Source organism: Aulonocara stuartgranti (genome assembly GCF_965226115.1).
Source record: "Aulonocara stuartgranti genome assembly, chromosome: 15".
NCBI lineage: Eukaryota > Metazoa > Chordata > Actinopteri > Cichliformes > Cichlidae > Aulonocara > Aulonocara stuartgranti.
In genome coordinates, this window is record NC_138951.1 from 10407508 (window position 1) to 10430181 (window position 22674).

General features: G+C 39.6%; 1 protein-coding gene across 7 annotated transcripts in view; it reads right to left on the minus strand.

Moving 5' to 3' along the window:
• Positions 1–722: 722 nt before the first annotated feature.
• LOC309689225 (protein EFR3 homolog B) overlaps positions 723–22674 on the minus strand; it is a 35082-nt gene continuing 13130 nt past the window's right edge. For 6 of the 7 annotated variants that reach the window (XM_082505503.1, XM_082505501.1, XM_082505502.1 and 3 more), the window contains 22 exons: positions 20762–20838; positions 17740–17867; positions 16930–17080; positions 13622–13743; positions 13112–13261; positions 10167–10301; positions 9063–9141; positions 8457–8592; positions 8204–8365; positions 6976–7087; positions 6845–6896; positions 6340–6512; positions 6153–6228; positions 5805–5966; positions 5391–5522; positions 5241–5308; positions 5012–5139; positions 4301–4392; positions 4160–4208; positions 3850–3956; positions 3657–3706; positions 723–3525 (listed from right to left, as the gene is read on the minus strand). In XM_082505503.1, the coding sequence (XP_082361629.1) occupies positions 3420–3525; positions 3657–3706; positions 3850–3956; positions 4160–4208; positions 4301–4392; positions 5012–5139; positions 5241–5308; positions 5391–5522; positions 5805–5966; positions 6153–6228; positions 6340–6512; positions 6845–6896; positions 6976–7087; positions 8204–8365; positions 8457–8592; positions 9063–9141; positions 10167–10301; positions 13112–13261; positions 13622–13743; positions 16930–17080; positions 17740–17867; positions 20762–20838 (2447 nt within the window). In that variant the 3' untranslated portion in view covers positions 723–3419. The remainder of the gene's footprint in view (positions 3526–3656; positions 3707–3849; positions 3957–4159; positions 4209–4300; positions 4393–5011; positions 5140–5240; positions 5309–5390; positions 5523–5804; positions 5967–6152; positions 6229–6339; positions 6513–6844; positions 6897–6975; positions 7088–8203; positions 8366–8456; positions 8593–9062; positions 9142–10166; positions 10302–13111; positions 13262–13621; positions 13744–16929; positions 17081–17739; positions 17868–20761; positions 20839–22674) is intronic. The other variant, XM_082505499.1, reaches the window with a different exon arrangement.

Genomic DNA, 22674 nt, shown 5'->3' on the forward strand with positions numbered 1-22674 from the left:
TAAGACTGATAAAATACAAGAAAAAGGATTTAAACGTTTTTAACAACAAGGTGAGTTTGAGTTTCTTTTAAACTTGTGGGTATGGTGGAGTATCCTTTATTCAGAGGTAATGATTTGAGTATCTTTTACTGGACAGCAGTGGAGCACCTTCTCTACCAGACTCATTCAGCTCCACTGTCACCAGTATGGATGCATGAAATCCTTCATACCATTTTCATTAAACCATTATAATAGAATGAGATAAATAATTTCTTATTTTTTTAGGACTTACAGAGTCCATGAATGATTGTGCATAAGTTTAATGAAAATGCAGCCAGACTTAGACTGCCACCCACTGGACCTGAAGCATAACCACAGAAAATCAGCACTACTCTGAGCTTCAGCTGCTTAATTAATTCTTAATTCTCAGATTGTTTAATTTCATAGCCGACTGTGACACCAGGCTCAGAATACATAATAGTGTGACGTGAATTTGAGGTTGTGAGTTCAGATCCTTGAAAATGCTACACTATAGGAAAAATGTGCTACTCATGTGCTGGGAGATGGATCACGTACTCAGATGACCTCAACAGGAGGTAATTGAATTAAACATTACTTTGAACACTGCGACTACCGAACAGTGGTGCCGGATTTAATGAGTCGACGTGGTTTTTACCAAACGATGATCCCCTTCTTCGTCTCAGAGAGTTTCCATTAGCAGGCAAATTAAAACGAAGACAGACTTTTCATGGTTAGAGATAAATTTATTCTACAACACGGTAACATCCACTAGCATGCAAAGTCAGGTATGACACGCATAAGGCATTTTCTCCATGTAAAAGCTGCCTTTCTCACTAGGTATTCCAGTTTTTAAAGTGCAAAGTTCACAGAACAGATTTGACCTACAGCACTAAATTGTAAAACAGAGCTATTAACCAGACATGTAATGACAAAAAGTAAGTTTGGATTACCGTCAGTTAATATTACATTACGTGATGCAATGACGACACGCGGACTGATAGATTTACAGGTCTTCACTGCCAAGTTCAAGATGCTGAAAACACAATTTTACAAGGTGTAACTGGAAGGTTTAGACAGCTGCACACGGCTCTTAAGTAGCTTTTTCTGCATTAACGTGGTGGAAAGAGTCACTGGACAGAACTGTAAACTACGTCTGGAGAGCTTGGTCTTCGGTAATGATGACACAGACACGCACACACCTGTACGAGCGTTAGCACAGACACATAAATACGCTCACTCGCGCACTGATCAAAAAGGGGTAAACGTGAACAGACGATCACATACACTGGCATGTGCTGACACGGATATACACAGGACATGACATTCAAAAACAGAAAAAACAAAAGAAGAGCCAGTGGAAATGCTCATGACAGGGATGAACTAGACACCGTCTTCTGTTCTGAACAAGATGGTTGCAAAACGGCTGGAACGGGTGCGGTTCACTCACAGAAGCAGCACAGAGGGAGAGAGAGTGAGGGGTGGTCTCTTAAAAATGTCACAAAACTGAACCATCACAGCACCACAACAACAGCAGGCACAATTTAGAAACGCACAAACATGATCTGCTACCTACAGTTGGACCGTGTTAGCCAGACTCTTGACAAATTATTGCCATCATACTTGTTGTTATACCTGTGTGTGTGTTTGTGCACACACTGGGCTTTTAGATGTTTTTGAATCTTGCTGAGACATGCAGCTGAAAAAGCTGCGGTATAGTAAAAAAATCATAGTGCAAACTCATTCCAGCAGGACTGAGAATGTAAATGGAAACAATGCAGGTCAGGGTTATGGTAATGAAACCTGTTTGAGTAAAGCTGAAAATGATCTTTTTCCAGCATTGCCTCGGTAACCCTTTATTAATCGCTGTGACATACTGGCCTTGAGATGATGCAAATTTCTCCTGTGGGCTGCTCAGATGTTAGGATTTCACGTGCTGCTGGTTACTTATTAGAGATTTTAACATTGTCTATCTGAATACTAAGTGGATTTCTCTTTTATCTATGAACACAACCAGTGCAGAGGCAGTCTAAAATTAGAATATACAGTATATATACACACGCACATTAACATCCTTATGCTGTACATCAGCTTAAAGATTTATATATTCCTCTGTATGTACACATTTATATGGAAAGGGGAGAAAAATAAATGTTTTTTTAGCATTTGATCTGGTAAACATTGCTGTAAATCCTTTAGTGTGGTCATGACTGGTGCAATGTGTTTTAACTAAATAGATTAATATTTAGGTAAAAGAAACAGAAAGAGGCGAAAAAGCACTTCTGGGTAACACTAAGAAGGCAAAACCAAGCTACAATAAAGCCTAAAAGATGGATGCTCAGCAGCTAAGTGGCATGGGAGATGAGGATAATTACCTTTATGTCTATACAACAATCAGACATACACACAAATACAATCAAGTAAATTAAAATGTTTCAGTTTCCACAAACACTCTTTCTGGTCATCAAAACAATTAAAAAAAATAAAAAATAATAATAATATTAATAAGCAGTCTAGCAATCTAATTTTGTGATCAAAGGTAGTATGGCACCCTGGAAGGGACAAACAAGTTTAAAAAAATGCACAAGAATAATAGTGCTATCAAAAAGTTTCCAGTCGCAGGCATGCGACTACTCAACTCATTCTCAAGACAATAAATAACATCCAGTCGGTCAAGTTTTCCCCTCACAGTTCTTGACAATTTCTAATTTGAAAATCCAACCAGTGGAGTTTCTACAGACATCCCAGTCCCCAGTCACACAGGCCTAGAGACTGGTTGGAGACCACCTGGAGACCATCTTGAGACCACCTGGAGACATGAATATGCCAGCAAACTGCCAGCAAGTAGTTGGTGGCAGATGCAGGAGGTTGTCTTTAGTTTGCACAGAAGACACCAGCTTATCTGCAAACACTCGCCAACTACTTACTGAGCAGCTATGAAATTGTCTTCAAAGTAAAAGCTGCACCTTTTGAGACATGTTGGCTTCAGCAATTAGGCACAACTTTTATTTGAAGGTGAACTTTGCAACCAATTTCACCAGGCAAGTGCCATCAATTTCCAGCAACCACTCGCCAACTGATCGGGGATTGCATATCATTCCCAATAGGCCGCTGGCTGCCAGGGGTCCCTAACCAGTCTCTAGGGATGAGTAACTGATGCAGTAGAAGTGAGTGAAATACGTTTGTTTTCCTGCTCAATATAGACACTGGTGAGCTTGTTTTTGTTGCAATCAGAGGCTAAAATAAAATCTCAGACAGCTAAGAGGTGTTCTTTAGTTACAGCTGAGTTTGTCCCACGTGCACTGTGGCTGTTTGATTCCACGGTCAAGACGATTTTACAGTGAGGATCGGTTGCCCTTTCAAATCTTTTCTCTGTCCTTGAAGGCTCTACTGTACGCTTACGTTGCTGAAGACTTTGTGGTTTAGTAAACACATAGGTCAGGAAACTTCATCTCGTAAATGGGTACAGATCGACTCTGGCTTTGGCCGTAACCTGATGAAATGGTTCCAGATGGGCTGGGAGGGGGTCTGAACAGAAAGAGGAAGAAAATAAAGCTGTTAGTTCCAAAACATAAAAATGCAGGTATTCTCCTGTTAGTCAGAATGACTGCCATCCATATTATTATTGACTACTCCCATCCCAAAGCTCTGTCCCTTACCTGATTGTGATCTCAAAGATTTGATTTAGTTTGCTCTGCAGTTGTGTGGCCTATAAGGGACAGAAGACATCAAAAACAATACATTTAAGACCTTCTTTTAAAAAAAAAACTAAAAAACACCCCACACACACACACACACACACACACATAAGCAGTTTTTTTTTTATTTTTCAACAGGGTAGGGGGTCTATACCCTGGCACCACAGTGGGCAGCTATCTCCTCAAAGGGGGCCTTCTGGAACTTCTCCACCACTTGTCTCCTCCGCTCCCTCTCCTGCTCCTCCATACCCACACTGTCCACTAGAGGGAGACAAAAAGCAATATAATGTAGCGTGTGCCTCAAAGTGAAAACATCAAGACAAAGTTCACGGACACTTTATACAAAAGTAGTTTGTATTTGTTCCCTGCTGTCATGCTTTGGTAAATTACGTCAACATTTAGAACATCAATCCATCATTGTAAACTAATAAAAAGGGCTTTGCAAATGAAGAGAGTGGATTTACCAATGGCATTTTTCAGGGTTTCAAATGTGATCTCCTCTGCTGGAGTCCTCTGCAGACCAGAACAAGAATCTATGTTAAATATCTTTGTACAGGGTACATTTGAGGGTACAGGGTACAAGGTTGTGAAGTCTTTTTTTTCACCTCTTCCTTCTCTGGGCTATTTCGGGACTCAACCTCCACCTGAAGTGAGATGGTCTCACCGATGCTCTTTCTCTTGGACAGACGGTCCTCATCTGGAAGCAGAGTGCAGAAAATTTATTGAGTTTTTTCAATAACTTTTTTCACCACATGTTCATATGCCTCTGCAAACCGCCTGAGTCATGCTGTCCATACTCTGCACAGTGTTAATACAGCTTCAAGGTGGGTACAAAGGATTGATGGCACCAACTCAGACCATCTGACCAAATATGAAATATGGTAACAATCTCCCCTTTTCTTAAATAATAGAAGAGTATTATATTATAGTAAGGCTGACCTTTAGAATAAAAAATGTCACTTTTCCTACAAGACATCTTTGTGAATGTTTCTAATAATTGTTATATGAATTCATGAGTTATGGCTAAAAACCTCTTTTTGTGAGGTCACAGTGATCCTCAGGAACCACCAGAATGTATTGGGTCCATCTTCAACTCCAAGCGGATAACTTTGACAACCAAATTTTAAAGCAATTTTCTCAAGAATAGAAGGGATGAACAAATGGAAAGATAATTCATCATCGACCTGAAAACAAAATGCTCACAATCTCAGCTGCTGCTGGCACAGTGACATGAAAAAAAGAGGAAATATAAACAAAAAAAACCCCCAGAGAAATTAAGACCTTTGCATCCGAACGACTAGTTTTAGACTCCTTACCAGTATACTGAGGGACATAAGGTGTGGCGAGTCTCTCTGTATTATAACCACTTCCTCCAAGGCTCTCTGTGATCTTTGACTGGAGGAACAAAACACTTCCTTCTACTTTGTCCAGTGAAGAATGCAATCTAGGAAGAAAAATAAACTGCATTCAAAAGCAGGAATTTAAAATTATTACTGTGTATCTGAATATCAAATTAAACACTTGTGGGTTGCAGCTGGTACATACTTTGGACTGTCAACAAAGACGGCCTCGGGCAAAAGGTAAGGACTCTCTTTCTGTCTCACCTCAATTACCTAAAAGGCAGAGAGTCAGGGGATAAACAAACAGTTACAGTAGCATTAAAACACAGACACGCAAAGAGGCTCAGACACACACCTCGTGAATGTGCTGGCAGAAGGCTGGGACGGTGGTGAGCTGGCAAATGAGGTTGAGGTAGGCGGCGACAAGGGCATGAACAGCACAGCGGTTATAAACAGGCAGAGCCTCGTCGGTGGACAGAGCCAGATCCTGGAAAGGAAACAGAGACACCGCACTGTGAAACACCCTACCTCAGAAGGATTTGTTCTCATCTTGTAATGTTTGGTCGTTTTATTTGTTTTTGATTTTAAACCATCAGCTATGACACTGTCCCAGTGTTACAGCTGATGGTCAGTGTCATTTGTGAAATGATACATGTGAAACTGACGCTTTCTAAGCTGCGATTAGGATATTTTTCATCTTGTAGTTCAAATGTAGTAGATAAATGCAGCTCGGGGAATAAACAGGCTACTTAAAACTCTACATTTATACCTGCAAGGCAAGTGCGAGGCGAATCAGGTCCACCACCACCTCTTCATTGGCCAGCTCTACACTGAGAAGACCTAACAGGGCAAAGAGGGTCTCGTAGTGCTCCCGGCCACTGCTCTCCTCCTTGCAGCCCAGGTAGATGTGGCGATATAGCTGCTGGGCATGCTGTGAATGGATGAAGCGCAGGGTAAATGGAACTCGAAATGTCTAGTGCAGATACATTGGTGTAAAGATTTATTGTCAAAATTATTTTAAAATAAATATTTAATGTTTATGTGAATTTACATAATTCACAGGGATGTTGTTCAGCAGGCGGAACAGGTTGTCAACTAAATAAATTTAAAAAATTACCTTCTTCATGAATAAATTGTCCTGCCTGGAGCACTTGTCAACTTTGAGCTTCAGCACAGAGATGTCCGAGATGCTGCTACACAGAAAGAAGACCAAAGAGACACAAACTGTAACTGAAGTATGGGTTTATAAGGGAAGTATAAAAACACTTCAGCCCTTCAATCTTCCTGCAAAAACAATCACACACCTCATATTGGCAAACTTGGGCCTGTTTTCATGCCTGTCAATGAGACTGAGGAGGATTTGCAGCACCAACAGACGGACTTCTGGATCCTCGGTTAGAGAGAAGGACAGCAGGGGCTCCAAGAAAGAGCTGGGCAGCGCTGTCAGCATGTTGGTAGTCTGGAAACCTGCAGTTACCTACGAGGGGGATGATCAAATCCCACACATAGTTTACAAAACTGAACATGCACTGGAACATCAAGGTAACTGCAGTGTGGTTATAATTTCCCAAGTTAGCAATAACTTGAGAGACTCTTATGCTGCGACAGTGTCGCAAACTATCTTAGTTTAAGTGACACTTCTGAGACTTTCATTAGCAAAGATCAAGAACTTGCCCATAAAGCCTAACAAGGCCACTGATTTTACAATCATGCGGTTTGATAGGAATACGCATTTCGTGTCAGTCTTTATAAATTCATGAAGATCCACAAGTTTCTTAAAAATTAAATCATTGAGAAATGATAACTTACCTGGACCAAGGACTTGAGTAACATAACCTGAATCATCCTGGTACCCTCAGGCCTGGAATTACAAACAGCAAATAAAGACTGTGCCCTTAAGTTTACCAACATACAGGTGAATACTGTTTGAGTCAACTTACCCAGAGTCCGAGGAGGGCAAAGTAAGGTGAATTCCAGGAACAGGGATCTTTCCCATAATGAAGAGCATGACCTCTGATCTCTGGTAAGTTGGTAGAGTGTTGGCAAATGAACCTGAAAGGGACAGAACCAGACAGTTTGTACCAAATGAAATAAAATGTTCAACAAAAGAAAAAAGAAAAGAAAAAAAATCTATATTAGTAATTAGGAATCCTCCAAGGGACTCATTTACTATTTGTTTAAACAGGAGAAAAAGAACAAGACTAGTGGAGTAGCCTGGATATAGGAAAACACTCAGAAGAGATCAAAGTGAGTTTAATTAAATAGGCAACATTAAACACTGCCTACACAAATATTACGTAGGTAATTTAAACACCATTTGAAACTGTTAGTCACTCCAATAATTGAGAAGCACTCTACATGTCACTGAAACGGGTAGCCAACCAGAACAATCCATGCACACAATATCAGATTATTTGAAACTCAGTGAGCATGCATCAACCAGCATGCAGCCTGTTTCAGTTGCTCCTGTTTGTTCTCTTTACTTTAATTTTTTTCTTACTTATTTCTTTGTCCTTTACTTTGTACTTAAGAGTGTTCGCCTGTTTTAATAGCTTTCTTTTCAATCATGTGGATATCTTTACATACTTTTCTTAGGGATTATTAAAGTATTTTGATTGTTGATTGATTGTTTGCTAATGTCAGCAGTGCTAGGGTCAGCTTACAGATATATTTCAGGCCCCTGAAGGTTCTTATGTGTACCAGATATTTTCTACCTACCAACCAACCACCTACCAATTCTTAGCATTTATGCTCCTGTAACAACTTTTAAAAGTATTACATCATTTTTATTTTACAGCAGTAACATGTAGTTTATATCCAGAAACTATGCGTGATATATTATGACGCTATAAGGTTGCCTGGCAACCATGCAACCACAGGCTAAAATGAGCTGTGATTTTTTTGTTTTTTTGCTTTAATGCACCTACACACAACGCATTATAAAAGCATCCTATCATTTACTAACAGCAAAAACAGGCCAAACCATGCTGGAGCATGGGAACATACTAGTTGAATAATAATATAACCAACTAATATTCTGTTGCCAAATAGCATCTGCAGCAATCCACACACATATAGTCACACACATACCTAGTAATAACAATTACTACTTGCACATACATCTACTAAACACTCCCTCACTAACAAATACAAAGCACTCAGACTCACCAATGGTCCTGATTACAGCCTCCTGCAGCTGCCTCTCCTCATGAGCTTTGATGATCTTAGTGCCGATGTTGGTGCTGCCGTCATATGAGCCGGTTAGCTCGTAGTCTACACTCAGACGAAGTTGCCGCAGCAGGGTGTTGAACACCTCTAGCACTGTGGGACCTGCAAATACACAGTTTATAGTTAAAAAAAAAAAACATTCACATCTCTATGTGTTTATGACTTTACATGACCTTGGAGGATTGCAACTTACCTACAGAACCACTGGCTGCAATGGCAGCTGCTTCCAGCAAGACTTCCACTATCCCAGCTCGCACCGTGGCTGAATTCTTGCTGTTCGCATCCAGGTGACCGAGAAGTTGCTGGATTACCAAGTGTGAGTGCTGGGACTGAAAGAAAAACAACAAAAAACCGAGGAAATTATTGACCTGTCTTGAAAAAAAGAAAAATACAGAAAAGAAAAAAAGAGTGAGAGAGAAAGTGACAGAAAACTGTTGTATTGAAGTAATACGCTTAATTAAATGGCAAACTAAAAACTGGATATTGGTGATAAAGTGCATTACTCCTTTTGCATTTTTCATTCAGGCCCAAAATGAACCACAGCTGTGAGCAAATAGGCTGAAGCCCAAATTGAAATCAGTGAGAACTTCATGAATATTGAAGCACATTTCTTCTTTGCACCACTAAAATGTGCAATAACCACTTGCAAAGATTTAAAAAAAAAAACATGGTGGTCAAAAATTCATACAAAAGTTTTCCATATTCCATTTCAACCTAGTAATGAAGTCAGCAGAGTGTGAGACAGAGAAAAGAGGCAAGGGTAAGGCTGTGAAGGATATCATGGCAGTGTATCACTCACCTGAATGGAGTACATTATGATCTTGAAGCAACGCACTGCAAAGGTCTTTCCCTCCCATAGAGAGTGGTTATCTAAGTGCCTGTGGGGTTATGAACAGAGGAAGAGAAACAGGTTGGATACACAGGATGTAATAACACAGCAGTAGGGATGATGGAGAGCAGTAAGGCATAAAGACCGCATTTAGCCCAGACAGCATACATCATGTCTGGGTTTAAGAATGAATGTAAAACTGAAAATAGGAGTTAGTAGTGCACAGATAAATACTTACTATGACATACGGTTTGCTTTACAGTAAGTAATTAAATACTTAAAAACATTCTCTCAATCTGACATTGATAGAACGTGGAAAATGTGCAATTAAGCTGAGCACACGACTGCTGAGACTAAAATTGACAGATAATTTAAAACGGATTTGCTTAACAATATAAATGTAAAATATAAGTGTGCAAGGAAAATGTGTGTAGGACATGGGAACAGAAATGAAGAAAAAGGCATTGAGGCACTACAAAGTACCTAAAACTGGGCATTTTTAAAACCCATAATGTAGTCAACATTTACCTCTATTTGCAAGGGCCTGAAATATTCATACTGTTATATCCAATCTATTAACTTATGTACCTGCCAACTAAAAGGTCAGCCACAACTTCCAAAACACCCCTGCACAGCCCCCGCACATGGGCAAATGTGGGGACAGGAAAAGGCTAAGACAGATAAAATACTTAATTTCAGGAGGAACAACCAAGATGGATAAATTCAAATACAAAAAAAAAAAAAATCAGAAATGTATTGGTAGAACAAAAAAGAAAAACTTAAATAAGATCACGTCTTGCAAAAATAAATGCAGTAATATAGAATTTAAATGTCCCATCTGCAAACCATGCAGTCACAATTCAAGAACAACTCCATAACCTTGCATTGACCTTGTCACAGCCCCACGTGCCCATTAGTGTAAAGATTAAGATGCGCCTGACATGCAGCGTTGTCTTCAAGTTTACTCACTATGTTTAAAAAAAACAAAAAAACAAACAAACCACACGACCGCATGCAGGAACACATCACAAACAGAGGCTATTTCTTATGAATACGACTGTTTGGTTGTCTCACATCAGCACGGGCGTGACGGCATTCTTGATGTTGCCATAGGCGGCTCGTCCAAGCAGCTCCCTGAAGCAGCGCTCCGTCAGCTCCACCGGGCTTTCCTTCTCCTTCTCTGATGCCTGCAGCGGAGAGGGAGAGCGGCTGGCAGGGAGCGATGAGGGTGAGGAAGCAGAAAAGGAGAGGAGTGGGGGGGGGGGGGGGGGGGGGGGGGGAGCAGGGAGGAGACGAGCAGAGAGAGGCAGAGGAAGGCAAATTGGGAGGGTGCAGACAGAGAGAGAGAGAACAGAGAACAGGCAAGGCACTGAAATTAACTTAATATAATGACATTTCAACAAATGCTCTATTTCTTACACAAACACAGTCTGTACGGCTGAATCTCTGCAGCTGTGCTTCTGAGCTGACTTTACCCTCTGCAGTTTGTCTGCAGTTTGTCTGCAGTTTGACGCATTTACGTACTGTGTCCAAATTTGTACACGCAAACGTTTCATGTCAATCGTGTGGTCTCTCGCTCTCGTGTCCAGCCCTTTTTCATTCTCATGTATAGTTAAAAACATCCGCCATAGCTCCATCTTGGTCTTGACTAGCCTCGGGTAGTCCACCAATGATGACATTATTTATTCAAAGCCTAACTCTTTCATCTTGCCTGCTGTTTCCGTGGAGCAAATGTGAGTTCCTGCCCCATCTTTTGTATTCAAAACTAAAATACGCAAAAATTAAAAAAAATTAAATAAAGTAAAACACACTAAACTAGCAAGAGCACACAAGCTGATGTCAGTGAGGTTTTTCAGTGATATTTTCTGTCAGCTGCAGAAAAAAAAAATATCATGCTGTTTAAAGTTTCTTTATTTGTTCAGTGGTTACAAAGCATTGTGGCAGAAAAAGGTTGTTTCATCCCGCGCAATCTCTCTCAAGTAAACATCTGCTGTGAGGACAAATTTGCATCACCAGTATTTGAAAAAGCGAACTTAGCTATAGCTACCTGATCTCAGATGTGCTGTTTATGAGTCTATGTGAAAAATACCTCAGATGAACAACAAGCTTCTGTTTTTTTTAGGCAACTACATACATTACAAACAATCCTCATGTGTTCTTGAAGTTTAAACACAAAACAAAGTCCAGAGAGCTTCTGTCATCTGCATCAATAAACTTTCCCAGTCCCAGCTGTCAGAAGGTTGACTAAAGCTGATCTTTACGTGATTTGAAAATCCACCATCTGTAAGGTAATTAGGCTCTGTACTGATTGCTGTGGGTAATGACAAGCTAGACCCAGTGTGAGAGGAAATGAGGATGCACAGCAGGGGGATAACACACAGAGCAGAGAGAAGCTGAGAATGAAATGTGACTCCCTGTTGCAATAAATCTGTCTGTCTCCGTCTTTGAATAACTCTCCCATTTCTATCACTCTAATTTCCATTATCTATCCTTCACCAGATCTCCCAATGTTCTTTTTGCTGCCCTCCCTCTTTGCTTTCCTAACTTTCAGATCTCGGCATTGACGTCAAAGTGAATTTGAGTATGTGTAATACAGCCAAGAGAGAGAAACTCCAGACTGCTGCTGGCATCCTCTACCTCTGTGTTTGTGAGCTATAATTCTTCACCCATTGCAATATTTCTGTGCATGCTTTTTCCTCCTTTCATATTCACTCCTTTTCTCTTTGGAATCTGAACCACGTGTCTTGGTTTCCTTGTTCTTGGCTGCTCTGGGTGGGTTACCAGATGTCCAAAAGGGGAAACAGAGCTGTCGGTGATGACAGTGATGATGAATGACATGGGTGATCGCTGGCTAGACAGCCAGGACAAATATGGCCTAATGTGAGACAAACAACACCAGTTGGCTATCGTGTATCTGGATTGTGTTATCTAAGGCAGGCAGGTCAACACTAGCTGCTGTTAACTCAACAAATTTCTCTCCACACGTTAAATGGTGTGTTTAAGCTCCTTTGTGAGCAACTTAGACAGAAAAGACTTTCTCCTGGTAACCCTCGCACTGTCATAAACTTCAACATTTAAGCTTTAGGTTTTTTTGCAGATTTTCTGAGCTTGGCTGAATAAATTGGTGGGAGGTCCACTGCTGGGACGATTGGCCACTGTCCTCAATGTTTTCCACTTGTGAATAATCTTTCTCACTGTGGAAGGATGGACTTCAAATTGATTGGATATGGCCTTATTGATGGGTGGCAGCAATTACTTACCTAAGATCACTGCTAAAAACTTCCCCTCTCAGCCAAACGCTTCAGTCCTGCAGACTGCCAAAACCACTGCCTTTATAGAGGTTCTCAAATTCACTGATGAGCAAATAATCAAATTTATTAGCAGGAGCTAGTTGCTACTTACCCTCTTAACTGTTATGAAAGCAATAAGGGTGCTTTTCACACAATGCTTCTGCATTTTGGCTTAATTTGTATTAAATAAACAATAGCACACTGTAATATGTCATATATTATTGTTCATCTGAGGTTGCATATACTCAATTTTCAGAAGTGGTATGGACCAGATGATTTTTATGAAACGCTTACACTGAAGTTCACATGTCCAGTTAAGCACTATGAAAAGCCTCATCTTAGTTATTATACCACAGCATGTATTTTTAATTTCTCTTTGATATTTGGGCTGATTGTTTTTACATTCATCAGGACCCAAAGAATTACCAGATATTTTTTTTACCTAATTTTTGTTTCTAAGAAAAATGAGAGCCACATATTCGTTTAAAATTTTGATAGAACAATAGCAGTATAATGTCGTCGTAAGTGGATATCAGGCCCTTGTAGAGCAAAATTGAGTATTTTGGTCTAAATAACCCAAAATGTGATGTCCACATGTGTGGACGCCAGGTACTAGGAGGTTAATGGTTAATGTTTAATATAATACGTTACACTGAAAAGCTAATGGAGCACATCTACTCTGCTGCATATGTAATCCACATTTGCATTTTATTGTTTGCACTCACTCACCTCTCGGTACGCTCTCCACTCTGCAGGTTGAAAAGCAGAGAGGGGACAATCTTGTCCATGTGCTGAGGGTCCCAGATATTGGCCTGCAGTTCATCATTGACTGTCTTTCTCACCACACCCTGAAGACCCTTGATACCTGCCATGCGGATCCTTACAGCAACAATCACACACGCACACAGAAACCATCTGACTGGTTACTCGGCCTATAAATAGGTAACCATATTTAGGAAATTATATTTGCACCTAGCTTTGTTGTTTGAATTGCTGTTTTTTATTCTTTTCTTTTTTTTCCATGTCAAAGCTATATTTGATTTGTCAAACGATTTTACAGTCTATTTTCAGCAATAGAAAGCAATGACTTAACATTTCTTTTCTTTTTTTTTTAAGTGTACAAAAGAAAATGTCCAAAAAAGGAATAAAAACTAAAAATAAACACTACCCATGTAGACTCAGAATAGCACTTATTTAACAACTCCATCTCTACTGCAGTCGAGCGTCTCTGTTACGTACTTGGTGCGGATGTCTGGGTCCTCATAGCCTGAATGGCACATCTCACTGAAGCGGGACACGAAAAAGTCATAACTGCGGTGGTACGATGGCGTATCTTCTTCTATGTTGGCAAATTTTACAAACTAACGACAGAAGAAGGTAAGACAGGGGAAAAAAAGACATCCAGTTTTAATAGCATACAGATACACTTCAGCCTAAAAGATTTACAATAATATGCCCATTCCTTAAAAAGCCCAAGCCCAATAACCTGAGATCTGAGTGGTGCATATCTGGTAAATTAAAGCCAAACTAGAGCTCTCTTAACACAGGATTAAAAGTGAAAAACACAGGGCAGAGGGAGGCTTTCCCACTGGGCAAGAAAATGTCACCAAGTAAACAGGCTGACATTTAGCTTCACACGACTCTCCAATTAATAGATTATGAAGTGAATTTCTTTAGAATCAAGCCAGATCATGATACTATGTGAATCAAGAATTACATCATAAAAAGTCAATACAGAAAATCATAATTATGCCATGCAAAGTAACACAGAAGTGTAGAAAATTAGCATCTAATGACGTCCTTGCTGAATCATTTCCTGTGTAGAGAATGAGTGCATGGAGTGGTTTTTGAAATTTAATGAAGTATCCTTGAAGTATCCTCGCTTCAAATTAAATGAAGCGAGCCGATAACAGTTCCTGTGAAGCCGCTCAGCTGCTGCAGCAATTTACTGCCACAGTTGATTCCTGGAAGCTGCCCAGTGTTACTGGCAGTAATGATGGGCAGCTTCCAGGTATTAATGTATCAACTATGCTGAAACTCTTCTTATTGCTTTCAGTTAGTTATAGAATTTTAGCATAGTGTCCAAAACCAGAGGCAATAGAAAACAGAGAAAACCTCCATCATCTCAATCACAGATTCCAAAGAAATAAAAGCAGGCTGACACAATCAATAGGTCTGGTGCTCAGGGCTGTGTTAGAGATTTCTCAGGAGTACAAGGTTTAGTGAAGGTTTTAGTCAGAGAAACAGAGTGCAACAATATCTGGCCAAGTTTGAGTCCTGTTGTAATAACCTCTTTAATCTTCCTTTTAATTCATTTCTCTCTGACTCTGACCTGCTTCTGATGAGCTACACTGTGCACACAAAGACAGTCAGAAGCTGTATGGCAGCTGCTCATGGTTTTGGCTGGTCTTAATATTTGTGTAATTTATGTCAATTCAATGTAGTTTACAGTTTGTACACATGGTGTCACTTCTGTGTGATTCACACAGAACTAGGGCAGGAACTTTTACATGCTCGGGGCCCTCATGCTTAGTATACCATGCAGAGGTATAGCGTCATTTATGTACTGAAATATAGTCTTGAATGAACAACTGAAGATCTCAAGCAATGTCCACACTGGGAGCGTCAAAGAAAGCCAAGGGCATTTGGCGACTTCAAGCAACTACAGGTAAAACAACCTCTGGAGATGCAAAGCGTGTGTGTGTGTGTGTGTGTGTGTGTGTGTGTGCGTGTGTGTGTGTGAGAAAAGAAGGGGGCACAGAGATAAACATTTTTATTCCCAGAGGAGTGACTGAAGCAGCTACCAATGAGTGACATATGACCTCGTAGTAAATAAATTATAGTTACCTAGGCAACCAGAACCAGGAATGTCCACAATTGACCAGCCTTTAGTCACAAAGCCTTGTGTGATGAGTGTGCACGTAGCTTTATGGCTCTATAAGAACGGTACAATACAGCCAACTAACAACAACCTGTTTCACAAGCCTGAATTTGACACCTACTGGCAGTACTGAGCACATTTAATACAACAAAATACATCCTGATGCAATAAAACTTTAATTTTGTTTTTGCACATATGTCGGGAAGTCTTACCTAGCCTAGTTCACAGGTCTGAACACCACAGCTTGACAGGTGGATAGGAAGTTTAATTAAAATAACAAAGAAAAGATCTTTGTTGCACAGTTTACCTGCACCATACAGTTTAGACTTCCCTTTCAAGCCTCATCACTTTGAGATTGCACTCAAAACATATCATGGAGGAGTTTCAAAGCACTTTTCAGTTCAGTGACTTTTTGAAGGTTCTGTTCTGTGTCTTCATGTCTTTGCTGGTGTGTGAATTCAAACATAAAATAACATTGCAAATTATATTATTTGGTAACAGAAATTGTCTCACGGTAAATTAATACACGGGCCTTTTTAAACTCAGTAAAGAGGTAAGCTACTCAGTCTCTGGCCTCACTTGAAACTGTCTTTAGATTCAATTTTCCATTTCATTAAGCATTCTATCATATGCAGCTTTTTAACTTGCGGGTGCGGAGGAGGTCTGTTTAGTTTGTCATGTGCACAAGGCTATGCAGGTCACAGCTACAACCTGGCAGCCAGATTAAATTTTAAGAAGGGCCTGATTTTGTCCCATAGGCATGTGCTCTACATACACACACACACATTATATAATTTTATTTTGTGTGTATATATAAATTTCTTCTACTTGCTGAGTGTGTCAGGCTTTGTATTTGTGTTTTGGGTTTATAAAAGTGTGCAAGACAGAATGACAGCGACAAGCTAGCATGTCTCATCAGCCTGCACAGATGACTGCAGAGCATCGGCCGTATAGTCTAAAGCTAATCTGATTTCCTTTACGTGTCCTCTCCTGACCCAGCAGACAGTGCTGATAGCTGCTTCCCACATCAGAAGATACTCATCACTTCTCTCTGCCTACCACTCCGTCCCTGAGCTCTGATCTTTCTCAACACAGTATTCTCTCAAGGTTAACATCTCTCGCCTTTTACCATCACGTCAGGAAAGTAAATGCACCCTGTCAATTTCAGATAATACCTCTAAATCCACTCAAATGGGCAGTATTTGCTGCAGCAGGAAAGCTTAGAAACTAAGACACATTAACATCCAACAGCTTGGGTGTGAGAGCATTTCTGTAAATTTATATCACTAAAACAGCTGACTTGTGTCTGAAAAGATAGAACACATTATAGCTAGGCAAGTTTTCTTGATTATTAAATTGTAAATCAACTAAAGAAGTGTCTATGTTTAAAATCCAATAATATAATCTGAATGAAAGGACTAACATCCAGCAACATTGCACCCCTTGATTTGTTTTCCATACTTTTACTATTTTATACTACAGGCACTTAATTCTGTTGTAGATATAAGACAAGTATGCAAACCTATTTTTCCACAAAGCAAAATTGACAGAGAAATGCAGCTACCAGTCTTCTTTTTTTGATTGTTTGTTTGTTTTTGGTGGTTCATTATAAACAATGGGAGTCATCAAACTGATATAATGCAATAGTGAAATCCTGGAAACTCACTGAGTTGGTTCCTAGGATCTGCAGGCTGGGTTTGTCTGACTCCAGAAGCTTGCGCACCATCTTCAGAAAGCTCTCCACAAACAGGTTGATGCTTTGGCAGTGACATGCCATCAGCAGCTGGTCCAGGGCTTCCATGGCTATGCACACATACCTGGAATGGCAAAAGAGAGAATAGAGAGTCACTTTAACCCTGAAGATAAATGTAGTCTGTGCCTGCAAGAAATCAAAATAAGATAAGCTTTCCCAGACAAACTCTGGAGACTGAGCATATTCAGCTGGACTCTGCCAAGTGTAAATATAATCTGTACAGGCTGTTTGCATTTGTGAGAATCATTGCAGGGTGCTCAGAGAAAAACAACTTCACTGGAATATAAAGTAAGTGCAGACTGAACAAACACATCACAACGCATAACCCAAACCAATCGTGTTCTTTTTTATTAAAAACAGACCCATTTTCCTCCATGTCTTGTTGGTTATATTGCGAAGATAGTGACAGTGAGTTTCGAATGTAACGAGGAAACAGGGTCAAGAACACGCACGCAGAATACAAAGAAGGATTTTTACAGCACAGTCTTAAGCGCTTAGATAAGCTCAGATCTTATGCAGAGATCAGAACAAATCTCTTTGATGAAAGGATATTACAAGCACCATTTTTCCTATTACCAACAGCCAAGCCACCTCAAAATCTTCCCAGAATTTTTATGTTACAGCTTCAGTTGTGCTAGATTTAAATAAACTGATATGTGGCAAAGAATAAACACAAAAGACGCACAAACACCAAATGTTTAAGAGACTACAGTTGAAGCTCACCCGTATCTATGCCGAGCCACATCCCTTGACAGCCTCTCAGACAGGTAGGCTCCGATACGGTCCAGCTTCTCTGGAGCTGACAAGGCGTAGAATGTCAGCTTTTCCATGTTGGCCTTGACCAGACCATCCTAGGTGGGTGACAGAGGGAGACGGCAAAAGTGGGACACTTTGCAATAATCCAAAGGATCAGTTAACCCAGAATTTAAAAAAAAAAAAAAAAAAAATTGTCCGATGGGATTTACATACATGGGTTAATGTTCACTAACAGGCTTTGGCTCGGTTTACTTTTACAGCTTTTTTTATGTCAATGGGGATAATAATTTATAAAATTGTTGTTCCAGAAATGTTTCTCTAATGCAACTGTGTGTGTTTAGTGACAAATATAAATCTATTCATTTCTAAAAACCCCAAATCAATGAGTATAACTAGATCATCAGGTTTTAACTCCTACTTTTCCCCTTGACCTACTTTACTGCTCTTCAGTTTGGTCTGGGGGAAGAGAGAGCTAAAAACACCAACAGTCCTCTGAGATCTCACTTACATTCGGACAAGACCAAAGAAAAAAAAAAGAAAAAGAAGAAAGGAGTGAATGAAATAAAATTTGAAGGTTTTACACATCCGGACAAGACATGAGCGGTGTGTTACAAAAAAGAAAGAGTACACCTCATATTTCTGTAGCTTTTAAAAGTCACAACTGTTTTTAGTCTCTGACAACCTTTGGCCCACTTGTCTTTATAAAAGCGCAGATCTGTTAAGGTCCCATCAAAACATTTCAATCAGGTTGAGCTTTGAACTTATACTGGGCTACTGCAACACCTTGATTCTTTTCCTTTTCCTCCATTCTGCTGCAGATTTGCTGCTGTGCTTGAGAGTATTGTCCTGATGAACGACCCAGTTTTATTCAAGCTTTAGCTGTCAGACATATGGCCTCATATTCGACTCTAGAATACTTAGTTGCTATACTATAGTTCATGGTTGACTCAATGACTGCTGCAGAGGTCCTTTGGCCGCAAAACAAGCCAAAATCTTCACCCCTCCACCACTGCACTTGATAGTTGGTATGAGGTGTTTGAGCTTGATTTTGGTCTTGTCTGTCCAAAGGTCATGTCCCAGAAGTCGCATGGTTTGTTCAGATTCAGTTCCGCAAACATAAGCTGTTCTGTCATGTCCTTTTTAGAGAGGGTTACCAAGCGTTTTTCTGGTAACCCTGCCAAACAAGCCATACTTGTTCAACCTTTTACTAATTGTGCTGTCATGAACTTTAACATTTAAATTTGCTAGAGTCTGAGATGGCGGGGGGGGGGGTTGCAGGAGGGGTGTCTGACAGTCTGACTTTGAGATGATACGATATCCACTGCTGAGAAGTTTGGAAACCACCCTGAAAGCTTTCCACTTGCGAATAATCTTTCTTCCTGTACAATGATGAAGTTCCAACTGTTGGCAAATGGCTTCATTCTCATTACTTCTCCAAGGTAATTGCTGGTGTCTTTCTTTCTTTGCTTTGTGTTAGCAAATTTCCACAACTTAAGACAACATGATTTTTATTGTCTTGATACATAAAACCTTAGAACTGGAAGAAGGTGTAATTTGTTTTTCTCAATATTGTACCCACATTAACAGAAAAAAAAAGTTACTTTCATAGACACTGTATAAATGAAAATGGGTAACTCTCTGTAAAATGATAAATCTTGTGATGAAGACATGAGCACCAGTGGAACTACTTATACAACCCAAGCATCCTGTACATAATTGTTCCTTTTATTGTTATAAGTTATGAATATAATTTGCCATTTACACGCACAAAAAAATAGCACATCACAATATGTTCAAAACAACTCACTCATGTTAGCTGGGGATGTGTCTCTAACCAAGGGACACATTTTAGCAGGATGAACAATAACAATGCCCCTTTTAATGTAAGTGCCTAAGTGGTAATGTCACAGCATGCACAAAAACAGGATGCAGTCATTGTTTTTATATATCTGAATTCAATCTAAGAGAGCACATCTGCTGTCATACCTGCGTACGAAGAATGCGCTACCAACTACCATCTTCTTGAAATTAGTTTAATGAGCAATAACCAGTTTGACTGTTAAGTTTACCTACAAACATGGCTTCTCATCCAAACCATCAACACAATTTTTAAGAGAAGACAGAAAAAGCACCAGTGAAATTAGTAGCTTTTTTTGGTCGCTACATTTCAGAATTTTCCAGTTTCACTACCCAGCCACTGCACATTTACAAATTAAATAGGACCTCAATTCTTTTCCAAATTTATTTTTTAGCAAAGACAAGTAAAAAAGAAAACAAATACATACAAACCTAAGAATACATTGCTATATTTAACTTCTTTACCATCAAGTATTTCAATAAATGCATATATACACACATTCACATGCTCACACGATGTGACACAATTTCGAGTCAACATTATCAGACTCCTTAATTATGCCTAATCTGCTGGAGCACCATTAGTTACAGACTCAGCCACTGCAGGTTTCATTTTGGAGCACAATAAGCAGGTGCACAGAGACAAAAAGCAGGGGGGGGAAAAAGAGTTAAGTATAACTATGCCGCTGTACTGCAGACCATAGATCTAAAAGGTAAAGTGGGTTACTGCAGCAGCATTGAGGCAGTAATGAAGAGCAAATCAGCTTCTTCGTCTCAGCCCAGATTAATTCCCTTTATGAGTCATCTGCATCAGATCTCAGTAAATCAGAAAAATGGTAGGAAAGATGAGCTTTGAAGAAGGCAGTTATGTAGCTCAATATAAATCCTCCTAAATATAAATTGCCATAACTATTTATATTTGCAAGCAAAGCGACCACAGATGGATCCTACCAGCTAAACCTGGCAAAGCTCAATTTTTATCCTTAACGTACAATGACCCCAGTTATTTTTTATCCACAGATACGAAAGCACCAAATGATTTCTATATGTAACTCTACACTATGTAGACGAATGGTATTTGACTTTGACAACATGAGGTATTAATAAAAAAACAGAAAGAGTCACTTCTCACCTCTGGATCTTCTGGGAAGATGTTGTCTACCAGTCTCTTGTACCGAGGCCTGAGTGCCCCGCAACAGCCACAAACCCCTGAGGAAGGAGAAAATGGAGAGGAAAAACAAAAACAAGAGAGAAGTGCTCAATTAGGCTTGTGCAGCATGACTGATAGAAATACAATAAATCAGGTCTTTTTCCTTTTTTCTTTTTCTGGTAGTAGTATTAGTCTGCACTCTGTCAGCCAAAGTAATGAGGTAGTCTCAAATCAGCCACATTTCGGTACCGATTCAATGAACACTGCAACAAATGGGCAATAAAAAAGTCATTCCAGTTCAGCAACTAATGACTTCACATTATTGCTCTCTAGGGCTGCCACGATTTGTCGACTAGTCACGATTACGTCGACTATCAAAATCGTCGACGACTGATTTAATAGTCGACGTGTCGTTTGAAGCTTTGTAAGATCGCAAAAGACGCAGGAATAATAGCAGGATTTAAGAGTGTAATAACGGACTGAAACAGAAGATGGCAGCACAGCATGTACAAGGATGCCAGCTGCCGTTAAACCCCGAAGAAGAAGAAGCAGCTGTGTCCCAGAATTCATAGCGCGGCCCAGCTTAGTTTCCAACAATGGCGGTAGCTAGTTAGTTTTAATATTACTCTTATTATTCTTTCTGGGTCACAAAATAAACGTTTAACATATTTTCAGGCGAGAATGTAGCTGTGTAAACCTCAAATATCGGCTCAGTTTATCAGGACACCACATATTTTCAAAAGCGCTCCGACGTTTTCGGAGACGTCTGTTACCCACTAGCTCGATAGCTAGCCGGGGGCTAGGTCACTAGCGCCGTGAGAACACCGGACTCCCGGCAAATTGTTTTCAAACCCACCGCTGTCTTTCGTGACTCAGGTTAAATATATATGAGTCACTTAGATAAATTAAAAATGTTGTTGTTTGGCTTTTTTTTTTTTTTTTTTTTTTTGTATTTTATTTGTTCCTGAGTAAATCGGTTTGGCTGAGATTAAAGTTATAGTTTTTACACAGCTGAATAAACGTCAAGCAGACAACTGATTATCAGAAGTGTGAGATGCTGGAGAATATACTCCGGTGTCCTGTTATATTTTAGATAGCAAGGAGTTTATTAAACTTTACCGAAACAATCTGCAAATTTCATTAAAATTGAATAAACTATCATCTTGTCTTTATTTTTAGTTAGCACCTTAAAAGCTTAAAGCTGTAAGCTAATGATAGTTATATAAGAGCAGATGCTGCTGGTGCAATAAGCTGTAGTTTTACGTCCAGTGATGGTTGCTGCATTTTATTTTTGAAGGACTTTTTGTTTATTTTGGATGATGATGATGATGATCTGATTAGTCGACTAATCGCATAAATAATCGGTGACTAGTCGACTATCAAAATAATCGTTTGTGGCAGCCCTATTGCTCTCACAACAGAAGTAATGGCTGAAAGCTGGAAAAAAAATAAGTTACAGAAAATAAACATTAACTTTAACAGAAGTCATACTGACCTGTCAGCAAGAAAAAAAAAAAACACAACTGCAGCCAGGAAAATGGACAAAATGGATTTGTTCATATTTGTCAACTGACAATAGTCAGGCCGTAATATCATTAATTTAGCAGCATACATAAATATAAACGCATGAACTTACAAATACATATAGCCTGAGACAAATAAAAAAAAATGTGTACAGTAGAAGGTGACTTCATGTCAGCTTTTAAAGAAATTCCTATACACACAATACGCCTACTTCATGCGGTACGGGTATGACATAATCACTCAAACTTTTGTTTTTAGCGTTAAAAAGATTTATCAAACCGAAACTTTATGTCACAAAACACATGTCAAATCAAGGCGATTCTGTGGAAAGACACTTCAGGACACCAACATATGGAAGGAATGTGGTCACC